This window comes from Vanellus vanellus (assembly GCF_965231255.1).
Source record: "Vanellus vanellus genome assembly, chromosome: 3".
In the NCBI taxonomy this organism is placed as follows: Eukaryota; Metazoa; Chordata; class Aves; order Charadriiformes; family Charadriidae; genus Vanellus; species Vanellus vanellus.
This window is the reverse complement of record NC_138907.1, coordinates 37,642,734-37,658,830: the sequence shown is the minus strand read 5'-3', so window position 1 is coordinate 37,658,830 and position 16,097 is coordinate 37,642,734. Positions and strand designations below refer to the sequence as shown.

The following is a 16,097-nucleotide window of genomic DNA, read 5'->3' as shown; positions in this document are numbered from 1 at the left end:
GTACAATGACGCAAGAGGAATAACATAAGCCCTCCGCTGGAAAAGATGGACCCCACGCCTGTACCCGGAAGCAGCTTGCTACCTTTACCCCTCCCACCGGTTGCGTTACGCTTCGTCTAATCAGGAGGCGCCTTATACCGGAGTCGAAGTGACCTCACTCCTCGAGTCACAGCCGGGGAGCCAGTCAGCGTTGGCCCCGCGGCGACCAATCACGGTGCGCCTTGCAAGCAGCCAATCGGTGGGGCGGTGTCGCTTGTTGTTGCCCCGTGAGGCGGTTGCGCTGTGGCTGTTGGGTGCCGGCCGTCGCCGCGGCGGTAGGAGGGACTCGGGAGGCCCTAGGCTTTGGTGCCTGCTCGTCTCTCATTGCCCCCACCGGCCCCGCAGCCCTCGCGGAGGGCGGGGAGATGCAGCCCCCGGGCCCGCAGCCGCCGCCGCCGCAGCTCTATGCGCCCAGCAACGGGGACTTCACCTTTGTTTCCTCGGCAGACGCCGAAGGTGAGCGCGGGGCCGCGGTTGGGGCCGCTCTCGCTTTCCCGGGAGAAATGCTCGGCCAGGCCCCGGGGGAGCGGGCGGCTCCCGTGCCACTGAGGCAAGAGGTGCCTTCCGTGCCCTCCTCCCCCCCGCCCCTGAGGCTGGTGGCGTGGCTGGAGGCGGAGCGGCCCGGCTGAGGTGGCCGCTGTGGCCGCTGCCCACGGGCCGCGGCTTCGGGTCTCCGCTGCGGCAGGGTGCCGGTAGCGGTGTTTAACGCCTTACCTGCGTGGCGGAAGCACCGGCGCGGTAAGCCGGACGCGGTGCTCCCATTCTCGGGTTCTCCGAAAGCCGTCACCGAGGTTGTGCCCGGCGACCTGACAGAACCGTGACAAGCGCTGTTACGGACCGCTTCTCCACGTTGCCCGGAGCGCCGTTTGGTGTCTATTAAAGATTGTAACGTGTGTTCACCTTCGCGGTTGTGTTGCGCCGAAGTCTCTCTGCCCTGTCTCATTTCAGTACAGTAGTGGGGTGTGGGAAGAACCTCTGTGTGCAGTTTAGGGGGTGAGGTGTGCGCTGCCGAACTGCTGCACGAATAGCTGTGATGTACCAGCATGCTGTGAAGATCTGACTATAGACTGTGAAAATGAACATACAATAGTCAGCATTGTCTGCTAACTTATTTCGATGGAGAATGGCCTTTTGGGCTCTACCCATTTAAATGGGAAGCTTTCTACTTTATGTATGTCTGTAGTTGCTGTTGTAATTGTGGACAGGGTTAGGGAATCTCTTAAATCCTGACTCGTGCCCCACCCTGGTAAGGGATTACTGAAGTGGAACAACTACTGTAGAATGCCTGTTCTTTGGTGAACTTCCCAGTCCTTCTGACAAGAAGTACTAATCAACAGATACAATTTTGGCTGTGTTTTTTTGTTGTTTGGTTTGCTTTCCTTTTCCACCTTGGCCTGAAAAAGGATCCACGTACATCTGAATGGAAACTCGGGATTCCCCCTGCAAATATTTGTTGAGCAATGCTGAATTCAATCCCGTACAGCCACATTTCCAGTAGTGTGTGTTGAGTTGGACTCGGTTCTGTGTTCTTTGTGAACACAAGCAAGGCGTGATCTGCCTGTTCAAGTGTAGTTCTGTCTGCGAAGTGCTGCATGGACCTACACTAACAGACAAAACCAAGCAAAGTTATACAGCTTGATATTTCTGAATTAAAATACTACTTGTTGCACTCTCATTTCTACTTGTTTCCCAAATCTTGATCCATATGAAAAATAGAAGTATAAGCTGTTTTATTTTCTCATCTTATTTCTGTGAGAGGTAGGAGCTGTTTGTAGGGAAGAATGCTGGAGAGGTGTTCTCAATTAAGTGTACAGATATGGTATGAAGAAAAGACTGTTTAGGTGGGTTTTTTGCCTCTTGTAGTGCTTTTTCAAAATTGAGAGCAAAGACTGTCTTGAAAGCTGGGTTTCCACAACGCCTGGTTGAAATGAGGCGTGTGAGGTACCTCAGTTTTGCCTCTGTGGTCGTCTGCCTGAGACAGTAGAAGTGAGGGCACCCTAACTCTCGCTAGCAAGCATCAGAACCATGAATTTCTTGCAGGTTGTTCAGCGCTTGCTGTTAACCATCTCATTCAAAGCAGACTATAGAAGAGGAGGTAGCAGATTTTTTTCCCCTTGGTTTCTGCATCTTTATGTCCCACCTGAGATGTCTTGCAAAATAGATTAAGATCACGTTAATGGGTTTCATGATTAAAAAGTGTGGTTGTAGGTATTCACCAATCATTGACTGCTAAAAGGAGTCTTGGTAAATAAGACTTGTGTAGAAGTTTCCCTGCCCCAGGATGGATTGTCAGTGGTCACTGTGAAAGGACAAATAAATAGCTGGTTGGACTGTTATATTTGCTTGTTTTGACAGCCACTTTTATGCACAAAGAGTAGCAAGAACCTCTCCTTTCGAAACAGTGTTAAGTTGTAGCATAAACAAATATTTTTAAATGACAAAAGGGTCCCAGTGATAATAGAATACTTCTGAGGCTTTCTCTATCTTAATTCCCAGGCATTAAGAACATAATTTTCCTTTTTCTTCCTTCTGTAAACAGCAGAGAAAGGCTTGCTTTGTGTCTGGTGAGAACAGTGTATGTGTGCTGATACTGACAGGAGTAAAGAGAAATTCCTTCTTTAAGTTACAGTGATCTTTACAAGGATCCTGCGTAGATGGTGTTCCAAGAATCAAAGCAATGGATCATTAATTCTCATGATTATGAAATGGTTGAAAAGCATTTGTGGAGAAGCTTAAATTTAAGCTTGAGTGGCCCAGCAAGCTGATTTGGGAAGGAGAATTCTGTTAAATTAATCGCTATACTGAGTGGTCAGTGAACACTTCAGACATGCTGGCTAAGACTGTGAGATTCTGTCACAAACTTTGTTTCTATAAAACCATGTTGCATTTTGATAGAAGATTTCACAAATGTAATCTACAAATATGGCTTGACTTGCCTCTGTGAGTATGTGTTTCAGAATTACTTGCTATATATAGGTGTTTGGGGAAACTTATGCCTAGGAACTTTTTTGTGTGAAGAACACACAACAATGGAAAGCCAAAATAAGATTGTCTTTCATGAAATGAAAAGGTGTTGGATGATAAGAGAAATTTTGTCTCTCGGTATATTTGTAATAAGGTTTGTACAAAAAATTTATGTGTTTTTGTTTGGATTTTTCCTTTTTGGCAAATAATGGAAATCTGATTTCCTAAAGGAGTTATTATTCCCCTCTTCTCTACTTGTTTTTCTTTCTTCACGATGTTTTGTATATTTTCAGTTACTATTTTGTATTTTTAATCTGTGTTTAAGTGAATACAATGAGATAATAAAATTAATACTTACTGGTGACTTTGACACAGCCAGAACATACATAAATTGCTCTTTGTTTTGTTTAGCACTGTAGCAGAGCAAGATCATAGTATATCGAAGAGAACTCGTTGTATCTCTTCTTATTGGCTGGAGCCTAAGGATCTCTGACAGTATTCTTTTTTTTTAACATTTTCACCTGTATTAAAGGCAGGCTACAAACAACAACAACAAATGTTTTCCTCTCATGAATAACTGGACATAAAAGCAGAGAATGGTTTTAGCTGAAACAATGCCACTGTGCAGAAATGGGGTCCAAAAGAGGTATAGTATGGTCAGCAAAAAAATGGTAAATAATGCACAACTTGCAATATGATGAGACTTTTGTTAGTTAACTCCTTTTATACCTTTAAATGCTTAATGATAAAGGACAAATAGAAGCCTTTCTGTCATGCAACAACACTGTGTCATAAAAACAAGAGTTCCATCTAGAAGCTAAAACTTGATAATTTGAGACCTAAACCAAAATTGTTACTGTTGCATTAAAACCAGAAGTATCCTTTCAAATTATGTATGTGTTAAAGTATAATTTTATTCCATAACTTTGAATAGTTTTGTGGTGATAACCAGACATGTAGCTTTATATGTTTGTTTATTTTTCAGTACTTTTGAAATCAAATAGCATTTGGCAAGGCATAAAAAGGTATATCTTTCTCTCCCTTTTTCTCTAAGATCTTAGTGGCTCCATAGCAACTCCAGATGTTAAGCTAAATCTTGGAGGAGAATTCATCAAAGAATCTACTGCAACTACATTCCTAAGACAGAGAGGGTATGGTTGGCTTCTGGAAGTGGAAGATGATGACCCAGAAGATAACAAGCCACTCCTGTATGTCATAATTATTTTTGGGTATCTATCTTTATTAGCTGTGTAGGAAAAACAAGCAACTTGTAGCCTCTCAAATTGTCCCACAGACTTTTGCTGTGACTACAATTATGTTTGACAAATTACTTGACCAGTGAGTGTTTTCTGGTGCAGGAATGAAAACATTGCGTTCCACTAAAAATAAAAACCATAGTGAGAAAGAGAGGCTTGTTATTCCCTGTGGGGGAGGAAGGAAGGAGGAAGTAAAATCCAATTTTATTAATCTCTATAAGTATAAAGCTATTATGGCTCTTCTGCTCTTATCTGTTGATCTTGTAAAGGTTTAGAGAATTAGATTGTATTCTTTTTTTTTTTTTTTTTTTTGTGCTGATGAATCGGAGATTAAGACAATCCTGTGGAAAGATTCATGTTAAGTAAATTCTGTTAGTTACTCTGAAGTAAATGTATTGTGAATCATGCTTATTACAGCAGGGATGCTAAAAGCGAGGTAGCACAAACTTTGTAATCTTTGATGCTATTTTATAAAGCTAGATTACAAGAGTGTTAGTGTTGAAAGACAAAAATGACCTTAAAACTGAAAATCTCTGTATCTCTTGTTCTGTTCAGAGAAATGTGGTTGGTTGAAGAAAGTTTGTTTATTAAGGTTACCACACTGTGAGTCAGGCAGCCTGGGTCTTAGTCCTTGTTCTGCACCTAAGCAACTTCATTCTTAGTGTCTCCGTGTTTTCCTGCATGAATTAAAGATAATGATGCTTTTAAAAAATTGAGTGAGCCAGAGACTACTCTGGAGAACTCGAATGAGAGTGTTGGGAGAGAACAGATGCGTGGAGAGCTTAATAATGAAACTGATACCTGAAAAGTACTTCAAACTAAACTGTGCAGAACTAGCTCCTTGTGTGAATGTCTGTTCTGTAAACCTCCTGACTTTTAATTAAGAAACAGAATGGTGTGCTGAAGTGACAACATATGAATTTCCTCTTTTGTCTAACATACCAGAAAAAACGAGTTTCTGATTCAAAGACTGTTAGATGTTCTAAGCTGCTCATTGCTGGAAGTGAGGAGAACATACCAGGGAAATGATGGGTTTGTGGCAAACAGGATGGATATAATCATCCTAACAGAGAAGACCTTAATCTGACTTCCATGTAGCAGTTTTCATACAGTTCTGATTGTTCCCAGGACATGTGCTATAATGAAGCTTTGTAACCTGAATCCTACTAAGGGTTTAAATAGCAGCCAGCTAAGGGAAATTCGAGGTGATGTTCAGTGGAGTGAGATTTTTTTTTTTTTTCTTTCTCATTGGGCAGCCTTACTCCAGGTACTTGTTTCCTATTACAGCTACCATTACTTCTCAAGTGAGGTAGCCGTCAGCTTCATGTGAAAGACAGTTTATTCACATGAGGAACTGTCAGAAACCCTAGGCTATGACAAAGAATTATTTCCAGACAAGAAATATTTGTGTTACATAGTCTTCAGAGTAAAATACAGGAATGGAACATCCTGTTTAGATAAATAGAGGAAAATAGATGCTTCTAATCCACTCCTTACATTCAGGGATGTGTTAAAGAACAATTTTTCTTATTTAGTCACAGGTTAGTAATACCAATTCTGAAATAGCTTCAGTAATGGCAGTCCTGAAATTGCTGTGCGACACTCAATGAGCAGTATTTAGGTTTTTTTTGTTGTTTTTTTTTTTTTTTTTAAGAGAAATTGTGGTGAATTGTGTCTTTGTTTATTTCTTGCTTCAGCTTTTCTGAGGAAAGAGCCATAAATCAAAGCCTTGTACAAAACTTTCATGAACAGACTTAGGATATGGTTCTACATTTTTCTCCACTGTGCTCTTAAACGTAGAGCAGAGGGATGTCTGTTGGGAAGTCTCTTGCAACGCTTCAGAGCTCCTTGGTCATGACTGCATAAGCAAAACAGTAGCATACAGTTCTGTCTTAAGGTTCCATGCATAAACTTAAAGAAGTGGAATTCCTATTACTTGGAAAGCATGATTCTTTCCCATTATGCTAGGACAATCAGGGCAAGATGTACCAATTAAGAGTCTCCTATGCAGAACAGTCTTCTGGTCAATTTGTAGCTGCTTACAGATAGTTTGTAGCAGGGAATTGAGAAGGCAATTACAGAAGAGCAAGATCTATTGGAAGAATGTGTTGCTATTTTAATTGGCTTTTACTTATTTGTACCCATATTGGAAACTAGCCAGTAATTAAACAATTGGCATAAACTGGTCTGCTGAAAACTACTGTTGTTGAAGCAAGTTAAATGCCATTTTATTTTTTAAAAATTGCTTTTATTTGATGTATCTTGAATGGTTTAGGATTACTGAATGTAGAGGTATTCTTTATTGTAGAATTTGACGTAAAATGTTTCAGCAATAAGTGTGCTCATGGCAAACTGCTCATCATAAGAATACACAGACATCCTACTTTTGTGTATGCATGTCTGACTTTTAAGTAGTTACAATGGTATAAATGTGTCAAGTGTTCCTGCATGTCAGAAAATACATCTACTCTCTTAGTGTAGACTGTTAGGGTATGTTGTGTGTGTTTTCTATTCTCAGTCATGTAATTGATTTTTTGACTAATTAAATAGATGTAACTGTGTCACACCAGTTACTGAATGCAAGATGAAGGTATGGTGTTACGTTGTTGTGGATGGAACTGTTCCTTTGCTGGTCATGGCTTCAGAAAGCCTTATGGGTGACAGGAGGCTTGCTCTATAAACCTGCTGTTTACCCCCAAACTTACTTTTTTTTATGCTTTATTTCATTACTGTGATGTATAGTAATGCTCTCTTGCTTTACTCAATTTCAGAGAAGAACTCGACATTGATCTAAAGGATATTTACTACAAAATTCGATGTGTGTTGATGCCTATGCCATCTCTTGGGTTTAATAGGCAGGTAGTGAGAGACAATCCAGACTTTTGGGGTCCTCTGGCAGTTGTCCTCTTCTTCTCAATGATCTCATTATATGGGCAATTTAAGGTAGGTAGCCTTCTACCTGAAAAGAAATCTAAACTAAATCTGGGGACATGATTGCTAAGCAATTTGCGTTCTTACGTAGGTAGAAAGTCTTTTCCTTGCATGTGAATGTGGGGCACTTCAAATGCTGTTTCTGAAGTCAATATGTAGAAAGACAGCATTAAGAAATGTATTAAATAGCCCACGGATAAGTTAATCATGATGAAATGTCAGGTTTGTTTTTATACAGTAAAACAAAGGAAAGATGTGGTTTCTAAAGGGAACAGATTGATACTAATGGGTTTATAGTCATATTAGTGATTCTTTCCATTTTAATTGTGACCTTTTGTTAATGTGCTTTTTATTACTAAAAAATGTTACCGAAGAACATTTGTTTGGATGCCATAAGTTTTAATTTCCTGACAAATAAAGCTACTTGTTTAATTCATACTACATCACCACTGTTATCTGGTATATTTAGTCTTCATTAGTGCTATTTGCTATTTTGTCCTCCCTGCTCAATTACAATCAAATAACTTTCCTCTGGTCAATAGACTTCTGCCATTATTCCTTTTGAACCCTAGGGTGAACAGCTATTCAGAGGCATTGTGCAGACTTAATTGGCCTCCATAAACACCATTAGCTTTTTTCTTTACGTTCAGATTGAAATAGAGCAGTGTCATTTATAGTCACAATTTGAATGTGAGCCTAGGTGGTCCTTCTTTGGAAATCTATGACTATATATGTAGCTACAGTTTTAAATACAATGTAGTATAGCAGTCAGCCATATGTAAAGTAGCAGAATGTGCTTATGTAAGGATTTTTGTGAAGGGCGAGATGAAATCATTCCCATTGTGACCTCTGGCTTCCATATGGTGTACGAAATGCTGATTAAAAATTCACCCTCAGTATCTTGTTTCTGTGAGACTTGAAGTGAGTAGACTAAACCACTGTATTATTCAAGTCTTCTGGGCAGACCACTTATCTGCCTCCTAGGCAAAGCAAGGACCGTTCCTTGATCCCCTGACAGATAAACTACCTTCTGCAGTTCACGTACCTACTGTACGTGAACAGTAGGCCTAATGATTCTTAGGAACAGTGGATTTACCATACTGATACAAGAGTGCTGTATATATGTGGGGAGGGAAAGCTACTAGCTGGCAACAGGATGACTGACAGCAGCTAGACTACATGGATGGAATGGTGGGCTGTAAGCTGGAGAGAGATGAGCATTCCTGCTCTAAGACTTTAATCTGGTCGTCTTCTTTTAGACTGTGGAAGAAAGGAGGAAGGAAAAAGAGGCCGTGCACTATTTTCACAAATAGCATAAAGCTTTTATATTTATCTTAAATTTTTTTAAGTGGCGCTGTGATTTTTATCTGCTTTTAAATAAAAAACAAAATCATCCCCTATATGATTCTTCTGTGAATCTGGAACTTTGAATTAAGCAAAAAAATTGAATTGAGTATTGACTTCCTTTTTAAGTGCAGCTGTCGTACATTTGGCAATACAGAGACTGGACTGATACTGTTCACCAAATTTACCACTAATGCGATTCTGTAAATGTAACTGCTGAATTTTAGTATGACAATGCAACTTGAGAATAAGTAAAACTATTCTTGCCACAATTCAGAATTCAGTTTTGCATAATAAAATCCTTGACTGCAGTGAAGGTGATTAATAGAAATTAGTTTTCCTTTTTCACAATGAAAATTATTAACAGAAATGAATTTTTCTTTATCTCTTAAGGTTGTTTCTTGGATTATAACTATTTGGATATTTGGATCCTTGACAATTTTTTTACTGGCCAGGGTTCTTGGAGGAGAAGTAAGTACCTGTATGCAAAAAGGACATAGAGGGAGGTAATGCAAAGTCTCTTAGCTATGTTTTCCAGTAGTAGTTGGGTTTTCTTGCTGCTTGGCTTTGGACTTTGTACCCAACTAAGAATGGATGCAGTTGGTAACGTCTACATTTCAGGTTCTTGGCCTCCAAAATAAAATCTAAAATACAGGGATGATCAGCTAATCTTTCTGTGTGATGGATGGTGTGCTGGATGTGATAAACAATCTGGAAATTTGCACTATGAATCCCAGAAATTCTAACAGGTGCCTGCGATCCAGAACTGAAGTCCATCCTGGAGGGACAAGTGCTTTCAATTTTTCAGTCACTGAGCTAAATGGGACCAGTTGCACTGCTCTTGCACTAGCCTTTATTTAAACTTTTTAAAAATTATTTTTATTAAATGGGGTTAACATTAATTTTTATAATGTCCTTGTGTGTAGAGCACCTTCCAGTGTTTTTCATCCTTGGCCTGATGCAGTTCAAACCCATTAAAGGTTGAAAGTCACCACATGTTCTTCAACTACACAGCCAATTGAAATTCTGGCCTACATCCCTCCCTCCAGCTGCTTGCACCAGCAGGGCTGGGATAGCTGTTTGAGCTGTTTACAAATTGATTTACTAAGTGATTCAGGTGTCAACAACAAAAAATGACTTAGAGCAAGGCTCACAGACAGTTTCAGCAGAACATTTGGGAGGGTAGAAACTTAAAAATGGCTCTGCAGCACAAAATACATTGAACTGTGTCATGGAGAACTAAATATTCAGTGATACTTGATTTTTATATTTTTACTATGCATTTTGCATTAATGATGAACTAGTGTTGCAGACTTCCTGCATTATTTACATTTACTTTAATTGTTTAGATTTTCCTTTTAATCATAATTGCTAGAGACTTCTTGTGCAAACACTGTTTTGAAAGAAAAAGCTTTTGTAAATGTGATGACGTGCTTTTTCTGCATACCAGCAAAATCCAGATGCCTTTACAGTAATCTGTTTCGTGGCTCAAAATGTGAAATTATCAGAACGTACAGACTGGGGAGAAAGTACAGGTCTGCACAATTCACTGTGAAGGATCAACGGCCACGAGAGATTGCTTGCAAGATGGTCACTTGTCTCGCAACTGTTTTTCCTGTGAAATCCAAGATGCCTAGCTGGGCCCAGGAACATTTAAAAAAAAAAAAAAAAAAGAAGGGAAAATGGGGGAAAATAAAATATTTTAATCCCCATGAAGCTAAAAACAGTTAGGGAAATACTTTGAACAAATCTGTTTAAGATAGTCATAATAAATTTAAACTGGAAATCGGCAGATTTCTGTGCCTTAGAGGGATCAGGTTCTAGGTCTTCTCCTGACACTAAAAGCATTAATGTATTTTATGAATTTATGTATAATGGATATGAGTATGTTAATGCAGAAAATCATATCTTTACTGCTTGTGACAGCCAGGACTACAGCGTGAGAGTGGAAGTTGAGAACCACTTAAGGCAGAACATGAAAATGTGAGGGGTGGGTGGAATTACACATTTTAACCGGTGTAAATACTTCCCTTGGAAGTGATAAAACTGCCATTTACAGTTTAAAAAAAAAAGAGACAACATATTTCTAAGAGAACTGAATTGATTAATTACACGGTTCTAGGGAGTAGCATACAAAAACAATTTTCATGCTACCAAGTTTCCTTTAGCTGAAATTTCATTAATACCTAATACATTATTACTTCTATTACTGTTATAACAAGATCAAATTGTGTTTGGTGACAAAGATTGAGTACTAAAAAGCTTGGTTTTATGTGCTTGAAAATTTCAGGTTGCTTATGGCCAAGTTCTTGGTGTGATAGGATATTCCCTACTTCCCCTCATTGTCATAGTACCTGTACTTTTGGTGGTTGGATCATTTGAAGTTGTTTCTACCCTAATAAAAGTAAGTTCGGTATCATCTATTGATAATTGTTCACAAGTTATTTTTAAGTCACTTACCTAACACTTCGAGTCTTAATCTGTTCAGGACAACATAACGATGTGTCAAAATATTGAGAACTATGAGTCCATCATCCTTTCGGTTAGCATGGTGGATGTGAAAATATTGAGAACTATGAGTCCATCATCCTTTTGGTTAGCATGGTGGATGTGACTGCTAAATGATTTCTGTTTTAAATGTTTCTTTTGGGTACTTGGGGATATACAGTGCTGTTGCTATAACAACACCTGTTGTTATCAGGTATTTTGCTGTGCTAGGATAGTTGCATTAAAATAAATAGGATTATCATTTTGAGAAGAGGATACATAATTAAACCTCAAAATGAAGAATCTGAAAACAAGATGTTCTACTCCTTCCCCCATCAACCGGTTTATTTTTAGTTACTGCAGCGTGAATGTGATGTTAGTCATTGTTCTGAGACCTTCCTGTAGTGAGTGGTAGCAGTACAAAGCTTTCAATACTCTTTTAAGGGAAGGTAAGTATTGTTCTGATTTTACAGATATGGAATGTAAGGCACAAAGCAAGAATAACTTGCCTAATACCACCTGCTGTTGGACACTTTTATGAAACTAGCAACATTCCCTGATAGATCCCAGAACTACGTAAAGTTCTTGAACACCTCCTCCAGTACTGCTTAAAAACCCCTTTAGGTAGCCACTGAAGTTACTGCTGAACCTTTTGGAAAGATTGACTGAAAAAAAAATCTGTTACTAGCTAAGCTGTATGCTTTTTGAGTTCTTGTTCTGTTGATTTGAATTATTTCTGTCCTTTTAGATTGCTGGTAAACAGTATAATTGAAGTACAACTAAAATGTATGATAAATAACAGAATTGCTGTGTTTGTGATAACTTGCAATTACTATTAAGTGATACAGTCAGAAAGCAAATTATTAACTTGCCAGTTAACTAATACATAACTTGAAAATAAATATATGTTAATGAAACCTCTGTTGCTTGATCACTACGAACAGTCTTACATTAACTTCAGGGTGAATCTGTGCAAGCTTCTTACCTTTGCATCATTAGTGTGAAAATGCAGGAAAAGCCCCATATGGCCAAAACTACTTATGCTGTGCAAGTACTACTGCTTACAGCTTGAGAACTCTGCACTTGGGGAAATATTTAACAGTCCTAAAGCTGGGGAACTTGCAGTAAAATAGTGAAATTCCAGTCAGTTCTCTTCTAGTTGCAGTCAGCAGACTAAACTACTCAAGGAATGCACCTCGATTGTTTTAATTGCTGCAATTTCCCTAATGTGTCTTAGGGAATTCAGTCATGATCTCTGTTTTCCCCATTGTTTATCTCTGCAGTCCTGTGTGAGGCAGCAAAACCAGAAGTGTGCAAACACATGCCATTTTTTTTATTTTCTTTTTTTCAATGGCAGTTGAATGGGCCACATAATCCCTCGAGGGGCTTCAGCTCCTCTGACAGAACTGTGGAAAAAGTTCTTTGCTCGGGTCCTACTATGTTTGCCCCCGTTGGTCTTGTGGTTTGCAGGAGATGACAGTGTTTTTGCATGCCATTCAGTTTTAAGTATTTTTCCTTTTTTATTAATACTCAGGGTGCTGCTAGAAGATAATAATGTCTGATTACTTTTTGCTATAACCTTGTTAGTTTGAGGTTTGAGTCAAGTTCACTGACCTCAAGACTTTTTTTTTTTTTTTTTTTTTTTCTTAAAGTATGCAAGCTAACTTCATAGCGGATATTCTCCGGTAATGTTACTTCCTACCAGTCTTTTAAACTGTTTCTTTCTTAACTTACTAAGCAATACAGGTTTTGATACAGACTGTATTTTGCCAGGCTTCTCATTGCACCTGAAAGGAATTGGAATGTGAGTTTCAGTTACCTTGAGGTGGGGGCACCATAAATAAAGTAAAGCTTGTGAGCCAGATGAATCCTGAAATAAAAAAATAGTAATGTAACTCTATATATCATAGGAGGAAGAGTCAAGTATAGTAATTCTTTTGCTTAGAGAAAGGGAAGGGTTAATACTTGATGACAGGTAAGGTAAAATGAAAAGTAATTAATCCAGTCAAGTTTCAAATTATCAGTATATGTAAACCTACAGCTTGCTTTGTGGTATCTATGTGTCTTAGAGAAAACTTACTGTAGATCCTTAGCTGCTCACTTCAGTAAAAACTGTCTCAAATGAAAGTTAACATGCATACTTGTTAAGTATTTCTCTAAACTTAAATGAAAATGCACGCGTGTGTTTGTGTGGGGAGTTCTTCTCCCAAAATATTTTTGGGGAGTTTCTTTTTAATTATATGTGGAGAAGAACTGATTTTTATCTTGATATTCAGGGAGATTTTCTTGTGGTTTCAGCTAAGACTGTCCATCTTCTTTTTCAGTTGTTTGGAGTATTTTGGGCTGCCTACAGTGCTGCATCATTACTAGTCGGAGAAGAATTCAAGACCAAGAAACCCCTTCTAATTTATCCAATCTTTTTATTATACATTTATTTTCTGTCCTTGTACACTGGGGTGTGATCCTAGTGCAAGATGTGGCCAGAAACCGTATTTTATTCACTTGCAGACTGATAATGCGTAAGGCTGGAGATAATACAAGTGACTGTTTTGTATCCAGTGGTCGAGATGTTTTAAGATCGAAGAGCATATTTGTGTATATTATTTAATGAAGCAATTGTAGCTATATAGATTTGTATCAAAGTTCTAGGTTTGTTTGACTCTTCAGATTTTAATTAACAAAATAAGAACCTTGTGTTTTATAAGGAAGTGTAGCAAAAACACAATACCTGTGCCAAAAGCACTAGGGCCAGATTACTATATTCGAGGAGAAAAATGATAAGTTAATTGTAACAATCTCAAAGTGCAATTTTTCTTTTGAGCTTAAACACAGCTGGCTTTTTTGGCACAGCAAATTCTGTAGATAATATATATTTATGAAACAGTCCTGATTGTTCACAGAATACTCTGTATAATCAAGACATGAAGATGCTACTTTTAATTTAGTGCCTCAATTACTTTGATTTGGCTATTGAGTTTTTATAAATTCCAATTTGTTTTCAAAACATGTATATACTGTGTATTTTGTATCTATGGCTTGTGTGTTGCGTAAATACTCCTTGGTTAAGGATGTATATTGGGTTTTTAAAAACTGAAGATACAAGTATTTGAAGTCTTCATTTACTATCTCTGACCAAAGGAGCAAGATATTGTTGCGTGACATTATTAATAAAATCGCATATTTAGAGAATCAAATTATTTTAATTAAAAGTATAAATTTACAGAGAAACGGGTGAATACCTTTCTCAACTGTAGTGCTGGCTTAATGTTGGAGAAAAAAGATGATCTATCAAATTTGTGTGATCTTTAAACAATGTTATTTTATGATGACAAAATAAAAATAATGCTTCCCTAACTATGTTTTACAACATCTTCCTCTGTCTTGCCTTTAATAGCATGGTATTTAACACACATCCATTTTTCTTTCCCAGTACTATTAATCCCTTATACAGAGAAATAAAAAGATTGGTAAAGCCAGACTCTCCCGCCACTAAAATGCGGCAGAATGACAGCCTTAGTAACAATTAAAGTCTTGCTAATTTTGACTATCCAAGGATTATGCAATAATGTGATGACATGTTAAATATTTCCTGTGTACTGTGTTGATTGCTTATGTAATGGTCTGCATGGTAATGTTTCTTCACAAGGGAAGTCCACTGAAGTTCATTTTGCATGGTACTAACTTAGGTGTTTATGATCTATTTGACAATACTAAATACTGAAGATCACAAATTTCTAGATTATTTTTTTTTTGTAACAGGGAAAAAAAGCATTCCCCCTGTCTCTTTTTTTTTAATGCTGCAAATAAAAATCAGCCATGACAAGGTAATAGCAAGGGCCATCTTTGATTCCTAACAGACCTATTTCCTTATCAGAGCTGTAGTTTTTCACCTTTTTAAGACTGCATAAATCGCCATTTTGGTAACTTATTTTTACCACTCATTAGTGATGCAAAATATATATTTAAATTCCAACGCTGCCACAAATGTTTAGCTTATTCGGTCTGCTTTTCTGGCTGATGCTTGTGTTGGTATTAAACAGAACTACTTAAAGTTGGTGCTGGACATGAATTGTAATGTAATACTCTAGCTTGTAATACATTAAAGGAGAAAAACTGGTGATCAACTTTTCACCTAATTTTTGACTTCTACAGAAGTTCTGGTGGAATTACTGCAGAGTCATACTAAACCAGCTACACCAGCAGCTTAGTACTTATCTGCAAGCGTTTTGTACAAAATAAATTAAAAAAAAAAAAAAAAGCAAGCTACCGTGTATTAAGAAAACCCAAACATGTTACCTTTGGAATCTTGCATGATAACCTGGTCTTATCTCTTTTATTTTTTTTCCCTATGACCTATATTTCTTTTTTAACAGGAATATCCAACTAAGACTCAACTAGACCCTGTGAATACAGGTTTAACTAACATCACCACAAACATGAAGGGCAAGGACACATTTAGGTTACGAGGCTGTCAGAGAGCTTTAAGCTTAGTTCCTCTTTGCATAGCTGTTCATTAAATGTCCATTACAAATCCTGTGCATCTGAAATGACTATGAATATTCAGAGGATGCAAGAATGTTCTATTTAATCTCCAAATCTCTTAATTTCCTCTATACTAATGTTCTGTGAAACTTATAGTTGCAATTTTAACTGTTCCTTTCCACAGGCTTGGCACATGTGTAATATGCAATCTAGATAAGCACTTAACATATTACGTATTTTGTACACAATTGCAGATTTGCACCTTTTAATCTTAGTATCTCTAGGTTCACCTTTTGCATATGCTGGGCAAGAAATATGTACAAACAGCTCTCAGATGGTTCTGATAGTTTGTAATAACTTTGCATTCAACAAACTCATATTTTTAGATGAGGAATGTGTGTAAATACAAGATGTATTTTATAAAAATTTTGAATTAAACTTGTTTACAGAATGTATGAAGCTCATTTATATTTACTGAATTATGACATCTATATTCTTATACGTGCCATCAATCTCAAGTTTTGAGGCTATAAATAAATTTGGGATAACAAATACACTACTGTCAAAACTGGAAACTTAGAGCACATCCATCTA

General features: G+C 37.9%; 1 protein-coding gene across 1 annotated transcript; it reads left to right on the top strand.

The window, feature by feature from the left end:
- Window positions 1–276: 276 nt before the first annotated feature.
- YIPF4 (Yip1 domain family member 4) lies at window positions 277–15,945 on the top strand. Its single transcript, XM_082481017.1, has 6 exons — window positions 277–495; window positions 4,058–4,211; window positions 7,031–7,202; window positions 8,928–9,005; window positions 10,825–10,938; window positions 13,346–15,945. Exons 1-6 carry the CDS (start codon window positions 405–407, stop codon window positions 13,481–13,483), a joined length of 747 nt encoding a protein of 248 aa, XP_082337143.1. The 5' UTR covers window positions 277–404; the 3' UTR covers window positions 13,484–15,945.
- Window positions 15,946–16,097: the final 152 nt, after the last annotated feature.

What these genes read in the sequence shown, in the direction of transcription:
- YIPF4 (XM_082481017.1), top strand. Translation starts at nt 405, where the DNA reads ATGCAGCCCCCGGGCCCGCAGCCGCCGCCGCCGCAGCTCTATGCGCCC. An exon ending in CCAGGGTTCTTGGAGGAGAA is followed by an intron (nt 9,006 to 10,824) that starts GTAAGTACCTGT and finishes TGAAAATTTCAG; the next exon opens with GTTGCTTATGGCCAAGTTCT. An exon ending in TTGTTTCTACCCTAATAAAA is followed by an intron (nt 10,939 to 13,345) that starts GTAAGTTCGGTA and finishes CTTCTTTTTCAG; the next exon opens with TTGTTTGGAGTATTTTGGGC.